This window comes from Lutra lutra, chromosome 7, assembly GCF_902655055.1.
Source record: "Lutra lutra chromosome 7, mLutLut1.2, whole genome shotgun sequence".
NCBI lineage: Eukaryota > Metazoa > Chordata > Mammalia > Carnivora > Mustelidae > Lutra > Lutra lutra.
This window is the reverse complement of record NC_062284.1, coordinates 44,977,718-44,997,364: the sequence shown is the minus strand read 5'-3', so window position 1 is coordinate 44,997,364 and position 19,647 is coordinate 44,977,718. Positions and strand designations below refer to the sequence as shown.

The window sequence follows — 19,647 nt, the reverse complement described above, 5'->3', positions numbered from 1 at the left end:
AATTCACATACTTAGTACTAATAATTGCTAGTCTTTAATAGAGATTTACTGCTGATAGTTCTATGAATTTCATTCTTCCAAGGATCATGAACTAAACTTTTATTAACTAGCCTCACTGGTTAACCAAAAAAGGGAACAAGGGGAACTGATATTTCTGACTAGGTAGGATACACTTCTTGACTAGGATAAATTGTATTGTTTTGTGTCCTTTGTGTGTGTTTTTCATAGTTTAGAGCATTAGGACATTTCTTTCTTTTTTTTTTTTTATGTTATGTTAGTCACCATACAGTACATCATTAGTTTTTGATGTAGTGCTCCATGATTCTTTGTGTATAACATCCAGTGTTCCATGCAATACTTAATACCCATCACTGGCCTATCTCCCCTGCCCCCCCACCCCAAAAACCCTTAGATTGTTTCCCTGGAGTCCATAGTCTCCCCCTTCATTTTTCCCTTCCTTCTCCTAATGTCCTCCATGCTATTCCTTATGTTTCACAAATAAGTGAAACCATATGATAATGGACATTTCTCATATTATGGCTAACAGTGTACTCTGTGGTATAGTGAAAATTAAACAGAAAAGTTCGTATGTAATGCTGTAAGAGACTTGCTTATCTGTTAGAGTCAAACCCCATGTGGCCCTACTTCTTAAAACTCTAAAATAACTCTAAGTCACATGAAGCATATTGAGTAATTACCTTTAATTACATACATAAAATTTGTCCCTCTCCCTCCTGGGGCAGGGAACTTCTATTTTAAACATGTTACTGGTGAAGACTTGGGCAAATAATTTCTTTAATTGCAAACAGAGTGTTGTGAGTTTATTATAGAAATTGGCCTGCGTACCACCTCACAGTAACACAGAGTACTAACACCTTTTGGTGCATTGTTTTTGCAAAGTGCAAAACTGCTAGAGCTACTTGCTCAGTCTGAACTGAATTTGTTACTTGGCTTTTGTCTTCTTTTAAGAAACTTGATGCAAACTAGAAGGCAGTGTTCCAAAAATAGACCGAATTAACTTATATGTAAGTGGAATGGACTGGAGAATTGTGATTAGTTGCAGAAAACTGGTGTTGCGCTTATACAGGTAAAGGTTGGGGGAAAGTCGATCACCAAAGCCTGTCAGTGGGAGTGGCTTATAAACTGACCCAGAACCTAAAGTTTTAGATGCCATTTTCTCCTTTCATTATAGCTCATACTTCATGTGTCTGTCTTTATTCACACCTCTCTAACTATATGTACCTGCATGTTACTCTTCCTTTGGTGTCCTCGTGGCCATTCTTTGGTCATTTAGAATGACTTAGTGATTGCCCATAGAGAATGCTTTTTTAAGGAGGGCAAAGGCAGGAGAAGTTTCAGCCCAAACTAAGGGCTAGAGTAAGCTCAGTGACCATCTTGAGACTGGCCACAGCCCTCAGATGTTCTCCCCTCCTAACTCAGTTTACCAAGGTTAACTATTAAGAAGGAAGATAACATTTCGCAGCATCCTCAAAGCTGTAGAGTACTATGGAATCAAAGAGATGAGTCACTGAAGTGATATACTCCTTTCAAGGTGGAAGCATGTATCCACTGTTTTGTATTAAAACCAAACAAATTCCTTCCCAATGTCTGTCAGTGTCATTGGTGAGAGAGAATATTTTTTTTTAAGTTCCAATAGCAGACCACATAAAGATAGATACATCCTTGCACCTCCTTTCAAAATAGTAATCCAATTACTAATGAAGCCCTTTAGTATTTGTAGAATAATACTTACCTGTAAGCATGCTTAAGATGAAAGCCATCAAAAACCCCAGTTTTGGGGCGCCTGGGTGGCTCAGTGGGTTAAGCCGCTGCCTTCGGCTCAGGTCATGATCTCAGAGTCCTGGGATCGAGCCCCACATCGGGCTTTCTGCTCAGCAGGGAGCCTGCTTCCTCCTCTCTCTCTGCCTGCCTCTCTGCCTGCTTGTGATCTCTCTCTCTGTCAAATAAATAAATAAATAATCTTTAAAAAAAAAAAAACAAAAAAACAGTTTTTAACATTTGTGACCAATTAATATTGTCATCTTCTTTGAACAAATTGTAAGCAAGTATTTTATATTCCTCCCACTTAAAAGAAGAATTTGTCAGCTCTATATACACCTCTGTACTCTTGTGCTTTCAACAATCTGACACAATTTTATTTTTCCCTACATTTTCCTCTTTATTTTTTTTTTAAGATTTTAAAATTTATTTTAGAGAGACAGCAACAGAGACAGAAAGGGGGGTGGGCATGGGGAGGAAGGGGCAGGGAGAGTCCCAAGCAGATTCTCCACCGAGCTCAGAGCTGGAAGCTGGGCTTGATCCCACACCCCAAGATCACAACCCCAGGGAAAACCAAGAGTCAGACACCCAAATGACTGCCACACTCAGGCGCCCCACATTTTCCTCTTTCTTTATACTTCATATTGCTTTAATTTCATCATTCCTAACCAGCCTGTAGTGGTCTTGTGCTAATAATTACTTTAGTCATGATGCAAGGAGATAAAAGCTAAGCATCAGCTGTGTCCATAGCCCTGTGCTGAATAATTGAGGGCCACAGGGTTATGAAGCACATGGTCTCTGCCCTTCAGGAGACTAGAGGAAAAGAAAATGTAATGTTTGCTGAGCTTCTGGTACTTTTTTTATAAGGTATTGTGCTATATACTCTCAGGGAGCTCCCTAAGGTGTGTGAATAACTATAATGCAAACAAAAAGAGTGGAATGTTAGTTTTTTGTTTTTTTTTTTAAGGTACATATAAAATAAGATGGAAATTCTGAAGGGAGAAATGGCTACTAATTATGGAAGATAGGGAAAGCTTTATAGAGAGGGTGATAGCCAGGGGCTGAACTTTAAAAAAAAAAAAAAAAAAAAAAAGAGCTATGATTTTCTTGGACATGTTCTAATAGAAGAATAAGGGAAGCCTTCCAGAGTAAGGAAAGCCTTCCAAGTGCAAAATAAGCTAAGGCCTTGAGGCAGCTCCATGTCTGTTCATATGTTTATTAAAGAGGTATTCATTGAGCATCCCACTTGGGTCAAGTACAGTTGGAAGTTAAGCCCTGGGGATACAGTGGTGAACAAGAATAGGCCCTGCCCTTAACTATCTGCTAAAAGGTTGGGGCGCCTGGGTGGCTCAGTGGGTTGAAGCTTCTGCCTTTGGCTCAGGTCATGATCCCAGGGTTCTGGGATTGAGACCCACATCGGGCTCTCTGCTCAGCAGGGAGCCTGCTTCCTCCTCTCTCTTTGCCTGCCTCTCTGCCTACTTGCGATCTCTGTCAAATAAATAAATGAAACCTTTTAAGAAAAACAACAACAAAAAAAACTATCTCCTAAAAGGGAGACAACCCAGTGAGCAGAAACAGCAGTTCTAGAGAGTTGAGAGGAAGGAGCGAATTGTGGGCTGGAGAAGTGAAGGCTCCTTGGTCAGGGTCATGCAGATTGCTGAGTATAGAACCTCTTTTCTGCACCATTTCTGTACATAAGCCTCATTTATATCTTTCAAAACTCCTTACAGAGCTGAGCCACTAGACATATGTGCCTGTGAAGCATCTGAATTAGCACTATAGCTAATCCAAATACATTGGAAGTGTAAAATAAACCGAATTTCCAAGATTTAGCCCTCCTCCCCCTCCCAAAGGATGTAAAATATTTTCGTAATTTTTAAATTCATTATGTGCTAGAGTGTTGATGTTTTGGATGTGTATTAAATAAAGTATTTTATTAAACTTAATTCCACCTATTTCCTTTAATTTTAAAGTATGGCTTCTAGAAAATTTAAAAATAAATTTGTGGTTCTCTTTCTTGGCTTGCATTATATTTCTGTTCATGCTACTATAATGTAATGGTGTGTTCTTCAAATACTTCCGGTGAAACTATTTTTAAAAATATACTAAGGCGGTATGGGTATATAATACTCAGATAAAATCCTTATTTTTCTTCTTTATTCCTGTGATCTTTTTTAAAAAAAATTTTTTAAAGACTTTATTTATTTGAGAAAGAGCGTGACAGAGAAAGCATTTGGGGGCAGGGCTTAGAGGGAGAAGCAGACTCCCTACTGAGCATACAGGACTGGATCCTGGGACTCTGGAATCATGACCTGAGCTGAAGACAGACAAACTGACTGAGCCACCCAGATGCCTTTTTTTTTTTTTTTTTAAGATTTTTATTCCTATGATTTTTTTCATTTACTCCAATATCTCTGCCTTTTCAACTTTATTAATAACCTCTGCCATAATTTTTAGAGACATTTGTTAAACCAACTGGTGGTTCAGAATTAGAATAAACTCCAGGAGAGAGAGCAAATACTCTAGTTTTTCTCATTTCAGAGAGCTTGACATCTCTGCTTTTAGCTACATCTATGATTGTTGCTCCCTCAACTGGCAGGATTCATTCTTTCCACTCCAGCCTAATCAACCCTAAACGAATTGGCCTTTGGCCCCTGCTCTGTGAAGCCTTTTCCACCCCTTGTTCACTGTACCCATAGCACTCTGTTCTTACTTATGATGTTTGATGAATGGACAGACTGACCACCAGACTCTTTGAACTTAATTGAATTTGAAACTGGACACAGAACACTGTAGTACTTATTCCTCAGATTTGCTGAAAATAAGTAAAATAAATGAGTTCACTTTGCTTCCTTGAAAGTCTTCATGCTTCCTCAGTGACCAGAATTATAAGGCCATCTTGAATGTTCCATCAGGTCACATGTGTTCTGACTGGAGAAATATATGGGTAAAGGCTCAAATGAGAAAAGAATGGCAGGCTGTTCCATTTACTGGTTGTTTTGTGGTAAGCCACTTAACCTCTGTGTTTCCGTTCCGAAAATGAGGGTAACACTTGGTCCTTTACTCTCCCAGGGCTATTTGGATGCTTAAGGAAGGGTGTTACAATATTAACAGAGCTCAGTAATAGGGGGCACTCTGCTTCTGTGCTATGATTAGACTGTGTGCCTTAGTAGGTTTTGTTTTGTTTTTTTAATCAGAGAACTTCTGGGAACAATTTGTTAAATGGGCCCAAAGTTAATGAAAACAAATGCTTATCTGCTTTTTATACTTTGTGTGTTATTCTAAGTGTTTGCCAAGTTGCCTTCTGAATTCCTAAATGATGTGTTCAATTTATTAATAGACTTCATTTAAAGATTGACTCCTTCATAATTGTATTAGGAAAATACCACTTTTGCACTCTTTTTTTTTTTTAAAGATTTTTAATTTATTTATTTGACAGAGCGAGATCACAAGCAGGCAGAGAGGCAGGCAGAGAGAGAGGAGGAAGCAGGCTCCCTGCTGAGCAGAAAGCCCAATGTGGGGCTCGATCCCAGGACTCTGAGATCATGACCTGAGCCGAAGGCAGCGGCTTAACCCACTGAGCCACCCAGGCGCCCCCACTTTTGCACTCTTGATGTAATCTTACCTGTGCTTTCATAAGGGAAGTATTACTTTCTTTATTACTTGAGTTCATAATGTATCAACATCATCAATATCTTACGATTGTCCATTAGATTCATATACAAGCCATGTTTTACTGAATCTTTATAAGATCAGTTAATCTCCTATCAAGGCAATGCATCCCAGTAGAACTTATTGCCAGTGTAGATGTCTGTGAACTTAGAGCACATGGGTACATGTGATATAGTGAGAGAGCCTAAGACTTGGAGGCAGAAGTTGGGGGTTTAGGTCTTGGTTGTACCACTCCATTATATGACCTGAGCAAGTCACTTCAGATCAGTTACCTTACCTATAAAATGAGAATAGTAATACCTATATGTACTTGCTAGGATTAAATGGGAGAACCTGCATAAAAACACTTCCATCAACGATAAAGCAGTTTAGGGCCAGTAGACTTTTATAATAGAGGTATGCTTTGAGGGAAATTTTCCATGGTAGCATTGAACAAATAATGGGGTGTCTTGACTTTGAAATATCAATGGTAACTTGGATAAAAAACTAGAGATGCCTTCAGATATCTGTGGCTAAGAATAAGGAGGTAACCTGGAGCTGGAGCTTTGGGATAATAGATAAAGGCAGGTTCTGAAAGCAGTTTTAAATAGTCCATGGGCCTCCATACGTAAGTAATATGACTTGTGTTTAAAGCAGGCCCAGGACTGGAGACACACCAGGAACCCACAGGATTTAGACCTCTTGGCAATTTGGCGATATAAAGTGAAATGTTAAATACTCATGCTTTTTGACTCAGCATTTTCTCTTAAAGGAATTTACCCTCGAGGTACATATTTGCACTCATGCCCAAAAATGTGGGCACAAGGATTTTTGCCATCTTACATGCATATTTGTCTAGACTCTTTAATTTTCAGATGATAGAGTTCTAGCTCACTTGGGGAGTGAGGGTAGCAAGGAGAGGGGAGAAATTTTTTGGCTCACAGAACTGGTAAGTCCAGCGATATTCATACCTCAGGCAATCCGGATCCAGGACCAACACTGTCCTTGATCCTCAGGTTATGTGACATATTTGTCTGTCTCTGTTTCTCTCAGCTCTGCTTTCTCTGTGTTTCATTCCCAGGTAGGTAGTCTATGTCTGTGTCTGTGTGTGTGTGTGTGTGTGTGTGTGTGTGTGTGTGTGTGTGTGTGTATGCCTGTTTTCATGTGTCTAGTGTCTAAAAGCTCCAGGCTAAGCTCCTTCCAGTTTAGCGGTGGGGGTGGGGTGGGAAGGAATTGTTCCTCCTTCTCTGTAGGTCCACAGTGTCCTTGAGTTGACTCTCACGGTACAAACATGAGTCAAGCACCCATCCTTGACCCAGTTCCCCAGGGCAGGGAGATAGATTACTCTGATTTACCTGGCTTGAGTTATATCCTTGGGGAGGCAGTGGGAAATGAGTTGACCCCACTTTAACCACATGAAGTCGTATCTAGGAAATGGTGCTTCCACACTAGGAGAGTCAAGTGTTGTTATCACAGGAAGGAAGAAAAGTGTGCAGGCCAGGCAAAAGCAGGATCTGTTCACTCTAACAACAGATAATATAGATAACAACCTAAATGTCCATCAGTACTAAGAAAAACTTAAATATGGGTGGGATACTATGGATCTGTTAAAATGAATGAGATGTACCCATGAGATGACAAGAAAAGATGTCTTCTATATAATTAAAAATGAAGTTGCGGAAAAGTATTCTTAGTTATGTGAATTTGTCTAATCTGTTATGGATGTGAACATTTTTTCTTCATATATTTCTGTACTGCTTTTGGTTTGCTGTTATATTTGATTGTTTGAATGTGTGCGTCTGTGTGTGTGTGTGTATATATATATATACATAATATATACATGTATATACATAATATACCTATTATGTATATATAAAAGTTATGTGTTTGTGTAATATATATTATGTATGTGTGTAATACATATTACAGAAACACATTGCTTTTATAATTTAAAAAATAATGCCCAAGTGACCCCTGTTCTGGATCAGGGGCTGGAATTGACAAAGCTCTAGAACTATAGAGAGATAGATATATGATAGGAAACCTGAAAGGGTGGTATTTATGGAGCTGATACAAAAGTAATGGGAACCCAGGGAATGGATAGGATAGATTAAGCTGCTTATGTAATACAGCAGGGGATTTATATCCTAGAAGAGTGACAGAGTTGCTACAGAAGGTAAATGTTAATCAAAAGGGCATGTGGTTTGGAAGAGGTAGGATGGGAACAATAGAAAGTAACTTCGGCAGCCACATAAATCTGGAGAGCGGCGAATCTGGAGTCGAGAGATCTGTTTGTGTTACTTGGGCACTCTTTTACCTAGGAAAGGTCACACAACATCTCTTAGGGTCTCCATCTCATATGTAAAGTGGAGTTTATTAGTATTTTCCTCTTTTCTTCACAGGATGACTGTGAGGTTCAAGTGAAATGGAAAAGGGCTACTTAAGTAAAGGAAAGACCATGTAATTCCAAGTTAGCCTGGACCAAAGTAAAGAACTTGTCTATAAATGAATGGAGTGAGAAAATAAAGGGATAGGAAGATGTCATCAGACTGCCTTTGCACATTAGACAAATCAGATGACTCATAATGTTGGTCATTTAACCTGTTTGGATGGGCAGGTGCTTTTTTGAGAGCGGGGAAGACATGGACCATTGTTTATGTGTAGCTTTTGGTGCTGTTAACTAAAATGAATAGTTTTACATAGGTTCCCAAAAGGAACAGCAAGGTAAAACTGTAAAACTGCAGATACATGTACAACCATCATGGAAGAATATACAGAAGAGAGCCAATGTAGAGATACTACAACTCTTCATTACTGGAATCTTCATAGTGGTGGCTTGCCCAACAAAGCATTCTTTTAAAAAATGTCATTCCTATGAAAAACAAACAAGAACTACTCAGAAGTATCAACTGTGTTAGCATGTCCTGCACGTTTAAAATCTGATGAAGTTGTTTTGTTCTGTATATATACATTTTAGCATTTTGAGGTATAGGTATTATGCATTCCAGATAGAAAACTCAAGTGGCATTTCACTGAATTGTTTTTATTTATTTACTTAATATTTATCCTGCTCTTATCTGCCATATGTTTGGGCCAATGCTAGGCTCTGACATGCAAACATAATTAACACATGGTAGTAGTCACTGCATTCAGACAGTCTTCTGTTAGTAAGGAAGACAGACACATGGACAAAATGTGTAAGGGGAGTGGGGCAGGATTGTCTAGAAGGAGTTCACTGTTCTTGAGTGACCTCATTTTTTTTCTTTCATTCCTTTTAAGTGCTTGCTAGAATGTTCTTAACTTTGTAGTTATTATTGCTCAGGTGTGTATTAAGAATTTGATATCTCTTTTTAGCTTTTGAAACTCAATAGATATTCTGCATTTATAACTTAATCACAGAAACTGTGAATGCAATACTAAAGAAAGTAGAAGTTTTTCAGAGACTGGGTTTTTATCCGGTAAGTTTTTACCAGTTCTGAGCTGAGTCTTTTTGGAAAGACAGAAGATCCCCCCACCCCCACCCAACCCCAATACACAGCACACTTTTAAATGGTTTTTATCTTAGATGCTATCTATTACAGAAGAAATCTCTTCTCCCACCTTTGGCTTTCTTTCCTGGCTCCTTTGGATAAATAAAACTTTGACCGTGCTTTGAGGCTTAAGGCCTTGGTAGGGGTGTGTGTGTGTGTGTGTGTGTGTGTGTGTAAAATAGAGAAACTGTAAAAGCTCAATTTTTTTGGCTCAGAAAGGTGAGCTTATTTGTCTTCTCTTGCCTTTCCTCACCTTCTCTTCTCCCACCATACAGATTTGAGCTCACGTTAGCAGCATATGTCTAGCAATACTCAAATTCCCAAGCAGCCTGTGAACAAGATGATTATAAAACATTTTTCATTACAGGACAAAGTAATCCTGTTGCTTAATTCTGGGTCTAGCTGTTTTGTTGTTGTTGTTGTTGTTGTTGTTTTTAAGCTGGCATTTTGAGTAGATTCATATGTGAACTTGTTCATACTGTAAGGAGGCATTTTTCAGAGTCAGAGAAATGAGAAAAGGGAAACACATGTATTGTTTCATATCTTTGTGATGCATTGTTTTCATAGAGTTACTTTCTGAGTTTTAAAGGCTATGCTTTTATTTTCCCCCTTTACTTCTTCCTATGGAATATAATCCTGTTTATTTCCCTATTCTTTCTGCTTTCTTGTTAGGTGGACTTGTTTAATATTACCATTAATCCTGATGATAACTTCACATGTAAACAGTATTTCCATAATCTCTCACAAATACTAAAGAACATTATTAGTAGTTGTGCTAGAAGGTACTACTATGGGACAATTAAGTGTTGGAGAAACACTGTCCTGTTTTCTGTAAGAATTTAAAAATCCAGCTGTATAAACAAAAAGAAAAGAAGGGAATTGCCAAGGTCATTATGTCCTTAAAGGTTTTCTCTGGTCCTGACTTTAGATGACAGTCATCACCAACATATACTTATTTTCTATGGAAATATTAATATATGTGTTTTTTTAATCCAGATACTAATGTGGGTATGGGACTTACTTGAACTTGCTTCACAGATAGATAATTTAGTTTTTCAAAAAGAATGAAAGGCTAATTATTAGGCAATAATGTGATCAAATTGCCAAAAGCTTTGAGGTGGTTCTATTTCAGTTCTCAGCCTGATGTGCTTTTTAAAAATATCTCTACTTAGAGTAGTTACTGTTCATAATGCATTATGGAATCTTTTTAGCTAACAGCTTGGATGATAAAGAAGCCATTATCCTTGATTTGGTGTGTTTAACCCAAGTTAAATTTATGACAGACTGAAAATTAGCTGTCATGTGGTAAACCTCACTTCCTGTTCTGTGCAACTTGATATGTGTGTGAGCTGTGTGTCCAGCACGATTTTTTTTTAAGATTTTATTTACTTATTTGACAAGAGAGAGATCACAAGCAGGTAGAGCAGCAGGCAGAGGGGGCGGGGGTGGGGGGGGAAGCAGGCTCCCCGCTGAGCAGAGAGCATTCAGGTGCCCCTGTCCAGCAGGATTTATAAGAATGTGTTATTGATGGATGGGAAAGCTGTCTTAAAGTACTCTGCAAAAATGTACAAGATAGGGGCACCTGGGTGGCTCAGTGGGTTAAGCCTCTGCCTTCGGCTCGGGTTGTGGTCTCAGGGTCCTGGGATCAAGCCCCGCATGGGGCGCTCTGCTCGGCGGGGAGCCTGCTCCCTCCTCCCTCTGCCTGCCTCTCTGCCTACTTGTGATCTCTGTCAAATAAATAAATAAAACCTTTTAAAAAAATGTACAAGATAATATGTACAGGGTACATATAACCTTGCAGTTTTGGTTTATAAGAGATTTAACCTGTGGCTAAATAGCATATGATGAAATCCATTGGAAATTTTTTAGGAGAAGAAAACTCAGAATTTACTTCTTTAATTTCCAGGCTTTTATGCAGTTGACCAGTTTAGGAGGGAGATCTTAATTAGTGCTTGATTTCCAGAGCAGATGAGAGATTATGAAACTACTTAGCTTCTGAAATACCATGGATCAAAAAATTCAGTGCATATCTGCCTTGCCCATCTCTCCCACTTTGTTCCCATTACCTCACACTTACTTCTAGGAAGTACCTTATTGCATTTAAGGCTCTGACCTCATCCCTTGTCTTCTTAAAGGGTTCACAGCATCATGTTTATGGATTAAAAATTTCTTAAGCTCTGAATTCAACATGGCTCTGTTGAAGAACAGTGAAATAGAATATACAGTATTTCTCATTGAAATTCAGCCCAGGATAAGTCGTTACTGTGTGCTAATCTCTGATCAAAGAGATAGACTTTAAAAAAAGAGAGAGAGAGAGACTTTCTTAGTGGGCTTATATCTGTGTCTTTAACCACCAACATTGGCCACTTTATGGGCAGTCATGTGAAACACTGGCACAGAATGGAACTTGAGTGGGTATCTTTCTGTACAGATAGTTCTAATAAATTATGGCTACATCTCCCAAAGAGACTTTCATATTTGGCACATTTTCTGTAATACCTAAGAAGTTAAACAGACAAGTCTTTTATGGTTTTTTTTTTTTTTTGAAGATTTTATTTATTTATTTGACACAGAGACAGAGCATGCACATGCACAAGCAGGGGGATGGGCAGAGGGAGAGGAAGAAGTAGACTCCCTGATGAGCAGGGAGCCCGATGTGGGGCTCATCCCAGGCCCCCAGGATCATGACTGGAGCGGGTAGCAGACATTTAACTGACTGAGGCGCCCCTGGAGATGTTTCTAACAGACACATTTCTAGTCGACTACCACTACCAGCTTACATTCTAATTTGACCCAAACATATTCTGTATAACATGGAGGCATGCCTCATTCATATGGGTTCTATGGCTTTACAAAGAGGAACCTAGAAGGTAGCTAGAAGGAATTCCTAGCTATTGTCAGAATTTTGGTTTTAAAAGGAAACCAGTCTAAATGCTTCCCTCCTCTTTATAGATGACAAAACAGACATGAAGGAATTTTCAGGGTTGGTAGCAGAATAGATCAAAGACTGACTTGAGCCCTTTCTACAGTAGCATCTTGGACTTAGTCCATCTTTGAGAAAAGCTTCAAGCTACTCAGTAATCTAGAAGTTGTCCTGAGTATCCAAAGCCTGCCAGAGTATTGTTCGGTCTCGGTATTTAATACAAGGAGCAATAATGCAGCCAGCAGGAACTCCTCACATCTTTGAAGGTATAGGTGGAATTATGAGTGATAGAACTCATACACAGAAATTATAGACATCATCCAGAATGCTTTTGTGACTTCTTTGTAAACATGGAAATGTCTGACAAGAGATGCCTAGATGTGTTACTAAAGATTGTCAAGAACAAGATGATTATTTGTCTCATTTAAACTGATCCTTAAGTATTGGCAGCAAGTATAGAAAATTATGTCAGTATTATATTTCTAAGCAGGCCTGACTTTTAGCTTGTACTTCAGAAGGAGGATATTGTGCCCAGATTTGCAATTTAACCAACTAAAAGAATAATATGTTTATTAATTAGGATTAGATTTGGCTATGAGAGAAAATCCAAATAACAGTTCAGTCGAGGTAGAGATTGATTTTTCTTTTGGATTAGAGTCCAGAGGGAAGGGAAGTCCAGCACTGGTTACTTCACAGCCATCAGGGACTCATGTTTTCTTTTTTGTTCCGTTCATTCTTGGCACTATCTGATATCCTCAAGGTGTCTAGTGGTTCTAGATGGCTTCTGGAGCTTGAGCCATTGTCAAGGGCGGGGGACTACTTCCAATTTGAGTTGGCTACCATGAAAGAGCTTTTCTAGAACCATCTGCTTCTGTTTCACTAGCATTCCTGTTATCAAGGGAGGTTGAAAAGTTAGAACTGGGCAGATTGCTATTCTCAATAATTAGAAATTTTGTTATTAAGTAAGAAAGAGATCGTAGACACTGGACAGGCCACTAACAGATCTGCCACAATCTGTTTTGAAGAATATAATATTTACATTAGGAAAATCAAATTTTAGTGACATCAAAAACTATTATATAGGATGTAAATTTGAAAAATCCCCAAACTACTACCGTCTACCATATGTCTGGTTAATAAAAGCAATGACTGTCTATGGTGGTGTTCTGCTTTGGATTTTTCAGCAGGACTTATTGGGAACAGCTATGAGGTTTTGCATATTTTAAATAAAACTGAAAAATGAGTTCAGAACAACAGAGGAAAAAAAGACACTTCAAATTAAATCTTGTTTCCTTTTAGAGATAGGGAGAATCAAAACAACCACAAGGACAACTGAGTGGATATTTATGGAGCTGGCAGGAGCAGAGTATACTACATTCGATGATATGAGCTAGGGATGAACATATCAGAACACTTGAGTTGCTTCGTACGTAGATGGAACAAGAGACTCTGTAGCAGCAGTACATGCAAGAGGCATGAAATAGATGTCAGAGCAATGAAGCGTCCCCACTCCAGATAGACAAGATTTATGCTGGGGACAAGGTTGGGCATACTGGGCTAGAGGTTTAAGTAGTAGGTATTGTCTAAGTCCATTTGGGCTGCTGTAACAAAGTACCACAGATCGGGTGGCTTATGAAGTCAGAAATGTCTTTCTCACAGTTCCAGTGACCGGAAGTCCAAGATCAGGGTGCCATAATGGTCAGGTTCTGATGGAGACCTTCTTCTGACTTTTTGCTGTGTCCTCACACAGTAGAAGGCGTTAAGGAGCACTGTAGGTTCTCTTGTATAAGGCACTACTCTTAGTCACAAGGTTTCTGCCCTCATGATCTAATCACTTCCCAAAGCCCCCCCCCCTTAAAACCATCACATTGGGCATTAGGTTTCCAACATAGGAATTTGAGGATGGGGGTGGGGGGGACATAAGCATTCAGATTATGGCAGAGAGAATTCCCTCTGCTTGTATCGCGCCGGTACATAGAAAGAGAATGGAGAGATGGAGAGAATTTTGTTGTCTAAAAAACTTGTAGGCAGAAGCAACTGCAGACCATGGTATATATAAACATGTAAGATGGAAGTGCTTCTGCTCTATGAGACCAGATTTTTAAAATGTTCTGTAGTCTTCGTTCGTATCCACCACTCACATGGTGCCATTTAACACTTATTTACTGAATGCCTCATATTTACAATACACTTTAGAGAGGAAATTCATTCACAAGTTGCCACTTAGGTGAGAAAGTCTAGATTTTGGCATCTTAGAGCTATGAATTTCAAATCTGGGGAAAGCCCAGCTTTTTTTTTTTTTTTTTTTCCCTTCCTTTTCCTTTCAGAATTACTTACAGTAACCAAACCCTGTGTTGTTGGCTTTGCCCCAGCTGATAGAAAACAGGAAAGTACAGAGACTCCCTGTGAGAAGAGGGTCAGGCTGCACCCTCTGTGACCTCAACCCTTCAATCTGAGTTCTCCTTGGGGCAACAGCTGCAGACAGCCCATATGGCATTGGCAGTGAGCATAGGGAGCGCAGATGAAACCAGCTAATGCGCCAGGGCCAGGTGGGCTGGCTTTGAGCGCAGTGAGCTGTCTTTTGAACCTTTTATGACAGTGCACTTTCGGGCCTCCTTGGGGGAGAATAGTTTATGCTCTGATCCAGTTAATGGATCAGGGACCATTCTCTGTCTTATACAGCAGTGGAAATACCTTTGTCACTCTGGTATAAAATAGCTGCTTATTTGAGGCCATTGTGCAGTGGCTCGCCTTTCCTGCCCATTATTAGTTCCCTTTGAAGCTGCTCTACTCAGTTTAGGTTATCCAGGAGGGACTATGAAAGAAAATGGAAATCTTACAAATTGTGCTTTCTGTATTTCTACTCAGTGCTGATGGAGCTATCTCACATTTTGGGTTTTGTGTCCCCCACTCTGTACCCCTTTTCCCCTCTGCTTGCAGGTGAAGGTCTTCCACAGGTGTATTACTTCGGACCATGTGGGAAATATAATGCCATGGTGCTGGAGCTCCTTGGCCCTAGCTTGGAGGATTTGTTTGACCTCTGTGACCGAACTTTTACTTTGAAGACGGTGTTAATGATAGCCATCCAGTTGGTAAGTTGGCATTGCTATTCTGCGGAAAGATAGATCCCCCAGCTACACCCTTGTGACCCTTTTAGTGCTTTCCTGGCTGTAGTAACACCTAGTGAACGCACACTCAGAGGCTTGATTGCATTCTAGGAAGCAGGCCGGGCAAAAAGGGTTAACCCAGAGAAGTCACACTGCATCTTCTGTCCTCTCTATTTTAAGAATTTGCACCTTGGAGCAATACCCTGCCCTTAACTGAAGTGGAAGCATTATAATTTAGATTGAGGAGAAGAAGGATGATTAGGTGAAATTGTACAAATGCAAGTAATTTTCTTGATGTTTAATTTATAGGTTCTAAACATATGGCTGTAAGGTTCTATCCTCTCCCCTCACCCTTGCATCCAAGAAAGGATTGGTGATGTAACCCACTGCCCTAACAATCAGATTCCAGAGTGCTGTGACCAAGAACCTGTCTTAGTTCTCTGGCCTCTAGTTCTCACAGAGACTGGCAGAGCTGAAGAGACAGCTCTCTCAATTCCAGCCAAATTGCATACCAGTTCCAGTTCAAGAGTTAAGGCAGTTCTCAACTTTGAGGAGTTTGTCACCCTCTCAGAGGAAGGATGCAAATGGTCTTTAATGGTCTGAAATGGTGATGGTCTCACCCACTTTACAGTAAAAGCTTCGAAATGTGTTTAAAAAAAAATTGACCTTGACCTTGACTTTTGAGTCCAAAATTCAAATGCTTGAGCTTCCCTTTCTATGCTAAGTAGAGAAGTGTCATAGATAGAAATAAAACTTAACGCAATTTGAAATGATTTTTTTAAAGATTATTTATTTTAGAGACAGAGAGGGGACGGAAGGGCAGAGGGAGAGGGAGACTCCTCAAGCAGTCTCCCCTCTGAGCACAACGTGGGGCTTGATCCCAGGACCCTGAGATCATGACCTAAGTGGAAATCAAGAGTTGGCTACTGAACCAACTGAGCCACCCAGGTGCCTCTGAAGTAATTTTATGATTATTATTTTGGGCTTTATTTACTTTCACATAAAAACTGCACTTCTACCTCCGCTGCTGATTAGCTCTGGGAAATCAGTCCAGTACTAACTTCTCTGGACCTTACTTCTCATATTTTTGCAACATAAAGAATTAGGTTGGGGAGTCGTGTCTGATTGAGGATAGGAAGGTGTGGGCAGGAGGTGAATGTGGCAGTGGCACCTGTCTTCACAGGGCATTAACCTATTCTGATATCCTGGCTGGGGATACCTCTCACCTCTCAAATGTGTGCTTTCTGCAGTCAGATGCTCTACCCCTGAGCTATACCCTCTTTGCTTCAAATGTGTGCTTTCTGAAGTAGCCTAAAAACACCTAATTCTCTTCATCATTTATAAATTATAACATTATGAGATAAAACTGTATATTATCATTTTAGCTGAACAGTGCTATCCCACTTGCATTTATCTCGATTTTTTTTTTGTTTTTGGTTTTTTTTTTAAGATTTTATTTATTTATTTGAGAGAGAGCATGAGAGGAGAGAGGTCAGCAGGAGAAGCAGACTCCCCACTGAGCAGGGAGCCCGATGTGGGACTCGATCCTGAGACTCCAGGATCATGACCTGAGCCAAAGGCAGTCACTCAACCAACTGACCCACCCAGACGCCCCGATATTTGTTATGTATATATTTGTATCTATTTTCTGGTTTATAAGAGTGAAGTATCAATATTTTCTAGTTTATAAGAGTGAAGTGAAAAAGAAATGAGTTTTATTTTCATTTCAGTAGTTAAAACGTTGGACTGATAAAAGAAAATGTTTTGATGTTTTTTTCCCCCAATAAACTTCTTTAGGATGTTTTCATTGATATGTTTTCTCTTTTAGCTTTCTCGAATGGAGTATGTGCACTCAAAGAATCTCATTTACCGAGATGTGAAGCCAGAGAACTTCCTGATTGGCCGACAAGGCAATAAGAAAGAGCATGTTATACACATTATAGACTTTGGACTAGCCAAGGAGTACATTGACCCTGAAACCAAAAAACACATACCTTACAGGGAGCACAAAAGTTTAACTGGAACTGCAAGATATATGTCTATCAACACGCATCTTGGCAAAGGTGTGTTTATTTTCTGCTCCATGAAATGGGCAGGTCTTTAAAATAAATTTTTTTTTAAAAAGATTTTATTTATTTGACAGAGAGATTGAGAGACCAAGAGAGGAAACACAAGCAGTGGGGAGCTGGAGAGGAAGAAGCAGGCTCCTCTCTGAGCAGGGAGCCTGACACAGGGCTCCATCCCAGGACCCTGGGATCATGTCCTGAGCTGAAGGCAGACCCTTAACGACTAAGCCACCCAGGCACCCCCTTAAAATAACTTTTTAAAAAAAATTTTTTTAAGGATTTTATTTATTTATTTGACAGAGAGATCACAAGTAGGCAGAGAGGCAGGCAGAGAGAGGGGGAAGCAGGCTTCCTGCTGAACAGAGAGCCCTATGTGGGGCTTGATCCCGGGGCTTGATCCCAGGACCCTGAGATCACGACCGGAGCCAAAGGCTCAACCCATTGAGCCCCCCAGGTGCCCCTTAAAATAACTTTTTATTCCAATAATACTTTTGTCCCCATTGTGCGTTACAACTTGTGATTCTTATTGCTTCACAAGGCAAGTGATTTTTATACTTGAAAAACTAAGGTGGTAAGTTAGTGACTTTCCTAAGTATCCTGTTAACAACTTAAACATTTTTAATTCTTTATACTGTTTCCAAATGCTTAGTTTCTCAGCAGTGTGGGCACTTGAATTTTTGTGTTAAGATGGTAGCATTTTAGTTAAGTCTGATGATGAATTTGGCGTTTACGTATGAATGACTGCCTATACGACAGTCCTGAAAGGACCTGTATGAATCTTGCATTGTATTCAGGATAGATAATTGGCACAAATATTGCTAAAAGCGCTAATGAAGGCAGAAGGCCTTACTTGTAAGAGGAACTAAACCAGGGGAGAATACTTAAAGAGAAGTCTAAGGAACAGTGGGAAGGCCAAATAGACAAGGCCCTGGGCCCCTCACTAGCTTCTCCAGAAAAGCTTCCCTTTTTATCTATTTTATATATGGGCTTCCATGGAAGATTATGTTTGAAGAAAAGGTTCCAAAGTGATTGAAAAAAATGTTTGAAAATCACTACTCTTGAGAGTAGACATGTAAACAATATTATCAGATTCTATCTCCTAGACATAGCTAATTATAGTGGGTGTTTAAATATTAATGAATTTTTGTACACTAAGAAGTGTTTTAAAGACTAAATGGCTACAAAGTTGGCTTGTTGAGTAAACTGTGTGGTATTCAGATGAGGATTCTGGTGTTAGGAGTAAAAATCATATTACAAAGTGATACAACTTGAATTGAAATCATGAATGCTGTCAGGATTTTTTTAGTAACCATATGGAAATCTTCAATTAACTAAGTATAATTTTTTTCTTAATATTTTATTTATTTATTTGACAGAGAGAGCGAGAGCAAGAGAGGAAACCCATGCCAGGAGAGAGGGAGAGGGAGAAGCAGGTTTCCCACTGAGCAGGGAGCCTGATGTGGGACTCAATCCCAGAACCCTGGGATCATGACCTGAGCTGAAGGCAGACACTTAACGACTGAGCCACCCAGGCGCTCCTAAATGTAATATTTTAAAATTAGACCAGAAGGTCCCCTGCCACTTACTATCTGTGTCATTTTGGAGAAGTTACTTAATCTTCCTGGAACTTATCTGTAAAATGAGAGTAATATTTCACAAGGGTGTGTTTGTGGGTTGAATGAGTAATATACGTAACACAGGTCTCTTGCATAGTGTTCAATATTCCCTCTTCCTTCCTTTTTACTAAGAGACAGACTGTTGTAAATAGTAAAGTCATGATTATTTGGTTTAACTGACAGACTCTAGAAGTTGTTTCAATGCCTGCTTACTAGGCACAGCAATTTGTGTCTGATTTTATTATTCTTGTCAGGAAAGGCAAGAAGAGATAAGGGATGGCTATCTGTGTTATGTTTGTATGAGGTGCAGGGTAATGGTTAAAATGAAGGGATACAGGGGCTCCTGGGTAGCTCAGTCAGTTAAGCGTCTGCCTTCGGCTTGGGTCATGATCCCAGGGTCCTGGGGTCGAGCCCCACATCGGGCTCCCTGCTCAGCAGGAAGCCTCTTCTCCCTCTCCCACTCCTGCTGCTTGAGTTCCTTCTCTTGCTGTGTATCTCTGTTAAATAAATAATCTTTTTTTTTTTTAATTAAAAAAAAAAAAAGAAGGGATGCAAATCCTGGCTTCTGCACTTAAAGCTATGTGATTTGGGTCCAGTAACCTTCTTCCCTTGGCCTCAGTTATCTCATCTATGAAATGGGTATGATAGTAATGCCTTATACTGTAGGATTCTGAGAGATAAAGTATATAAAGTGTTTAGCATAATGCCTCATGATAGCAAAGTCTCTAAATGATAGTTATTTGACAAAGTAAGTTTTAAGCATGTATGGCCATTAGACTGGGTTCTTTCATCTCTTGGTGTGGCCATTCCTGCTGGAACTTTGAGTTTTTCTCTAAACTTGAATTTCCTGAGTTCCAGAGTTTTCCAGGTCACATTGAACCTGTCACTGTATTTTGTCCTCTCCATAGTACAGAGAATACATATAAATGGCTGTCACATGCCCTTTAAACTCTGGTCAGGGTCTCAAAGCAGAAA

The 19,647-nt window shown here is 39.6% G+C and overlaps 1 protein-coding gene across 17 annotated transcripts in view; it reads left to right on the top strand.

Moving 5' to 3' along the window:
- CSNK1G1 (casein kinase 1 gamma 1) overlaps window positions 1-19,647 on the top strand; it is a 193,981-nt gene that overhangs the window by 131,581 nt on the left and 42,753 nt on the right. For all 17 annotated transcript variants that reach the window (XR_007128513.1, XR_007128515.1, XR_007128514.1 and 14 more), the window contains 2 exons: window positions 14,824-14,975; window positions 16,819-17,053. Coding sequence is in view for 13 of the 17 variants with exons in the window: in XM_047735794.1 (XP_047591750.1) it covers window positions 14,824-14,975; window positions 16,819-17,053 (387 nt within the window). In the remaining 4 variants the exon portion in view is untranslated. The remainder of the gene's footprint in view (window positions 1-14,823; window positions 14,976-16,818; window positions 17,054-19,647) is intronic.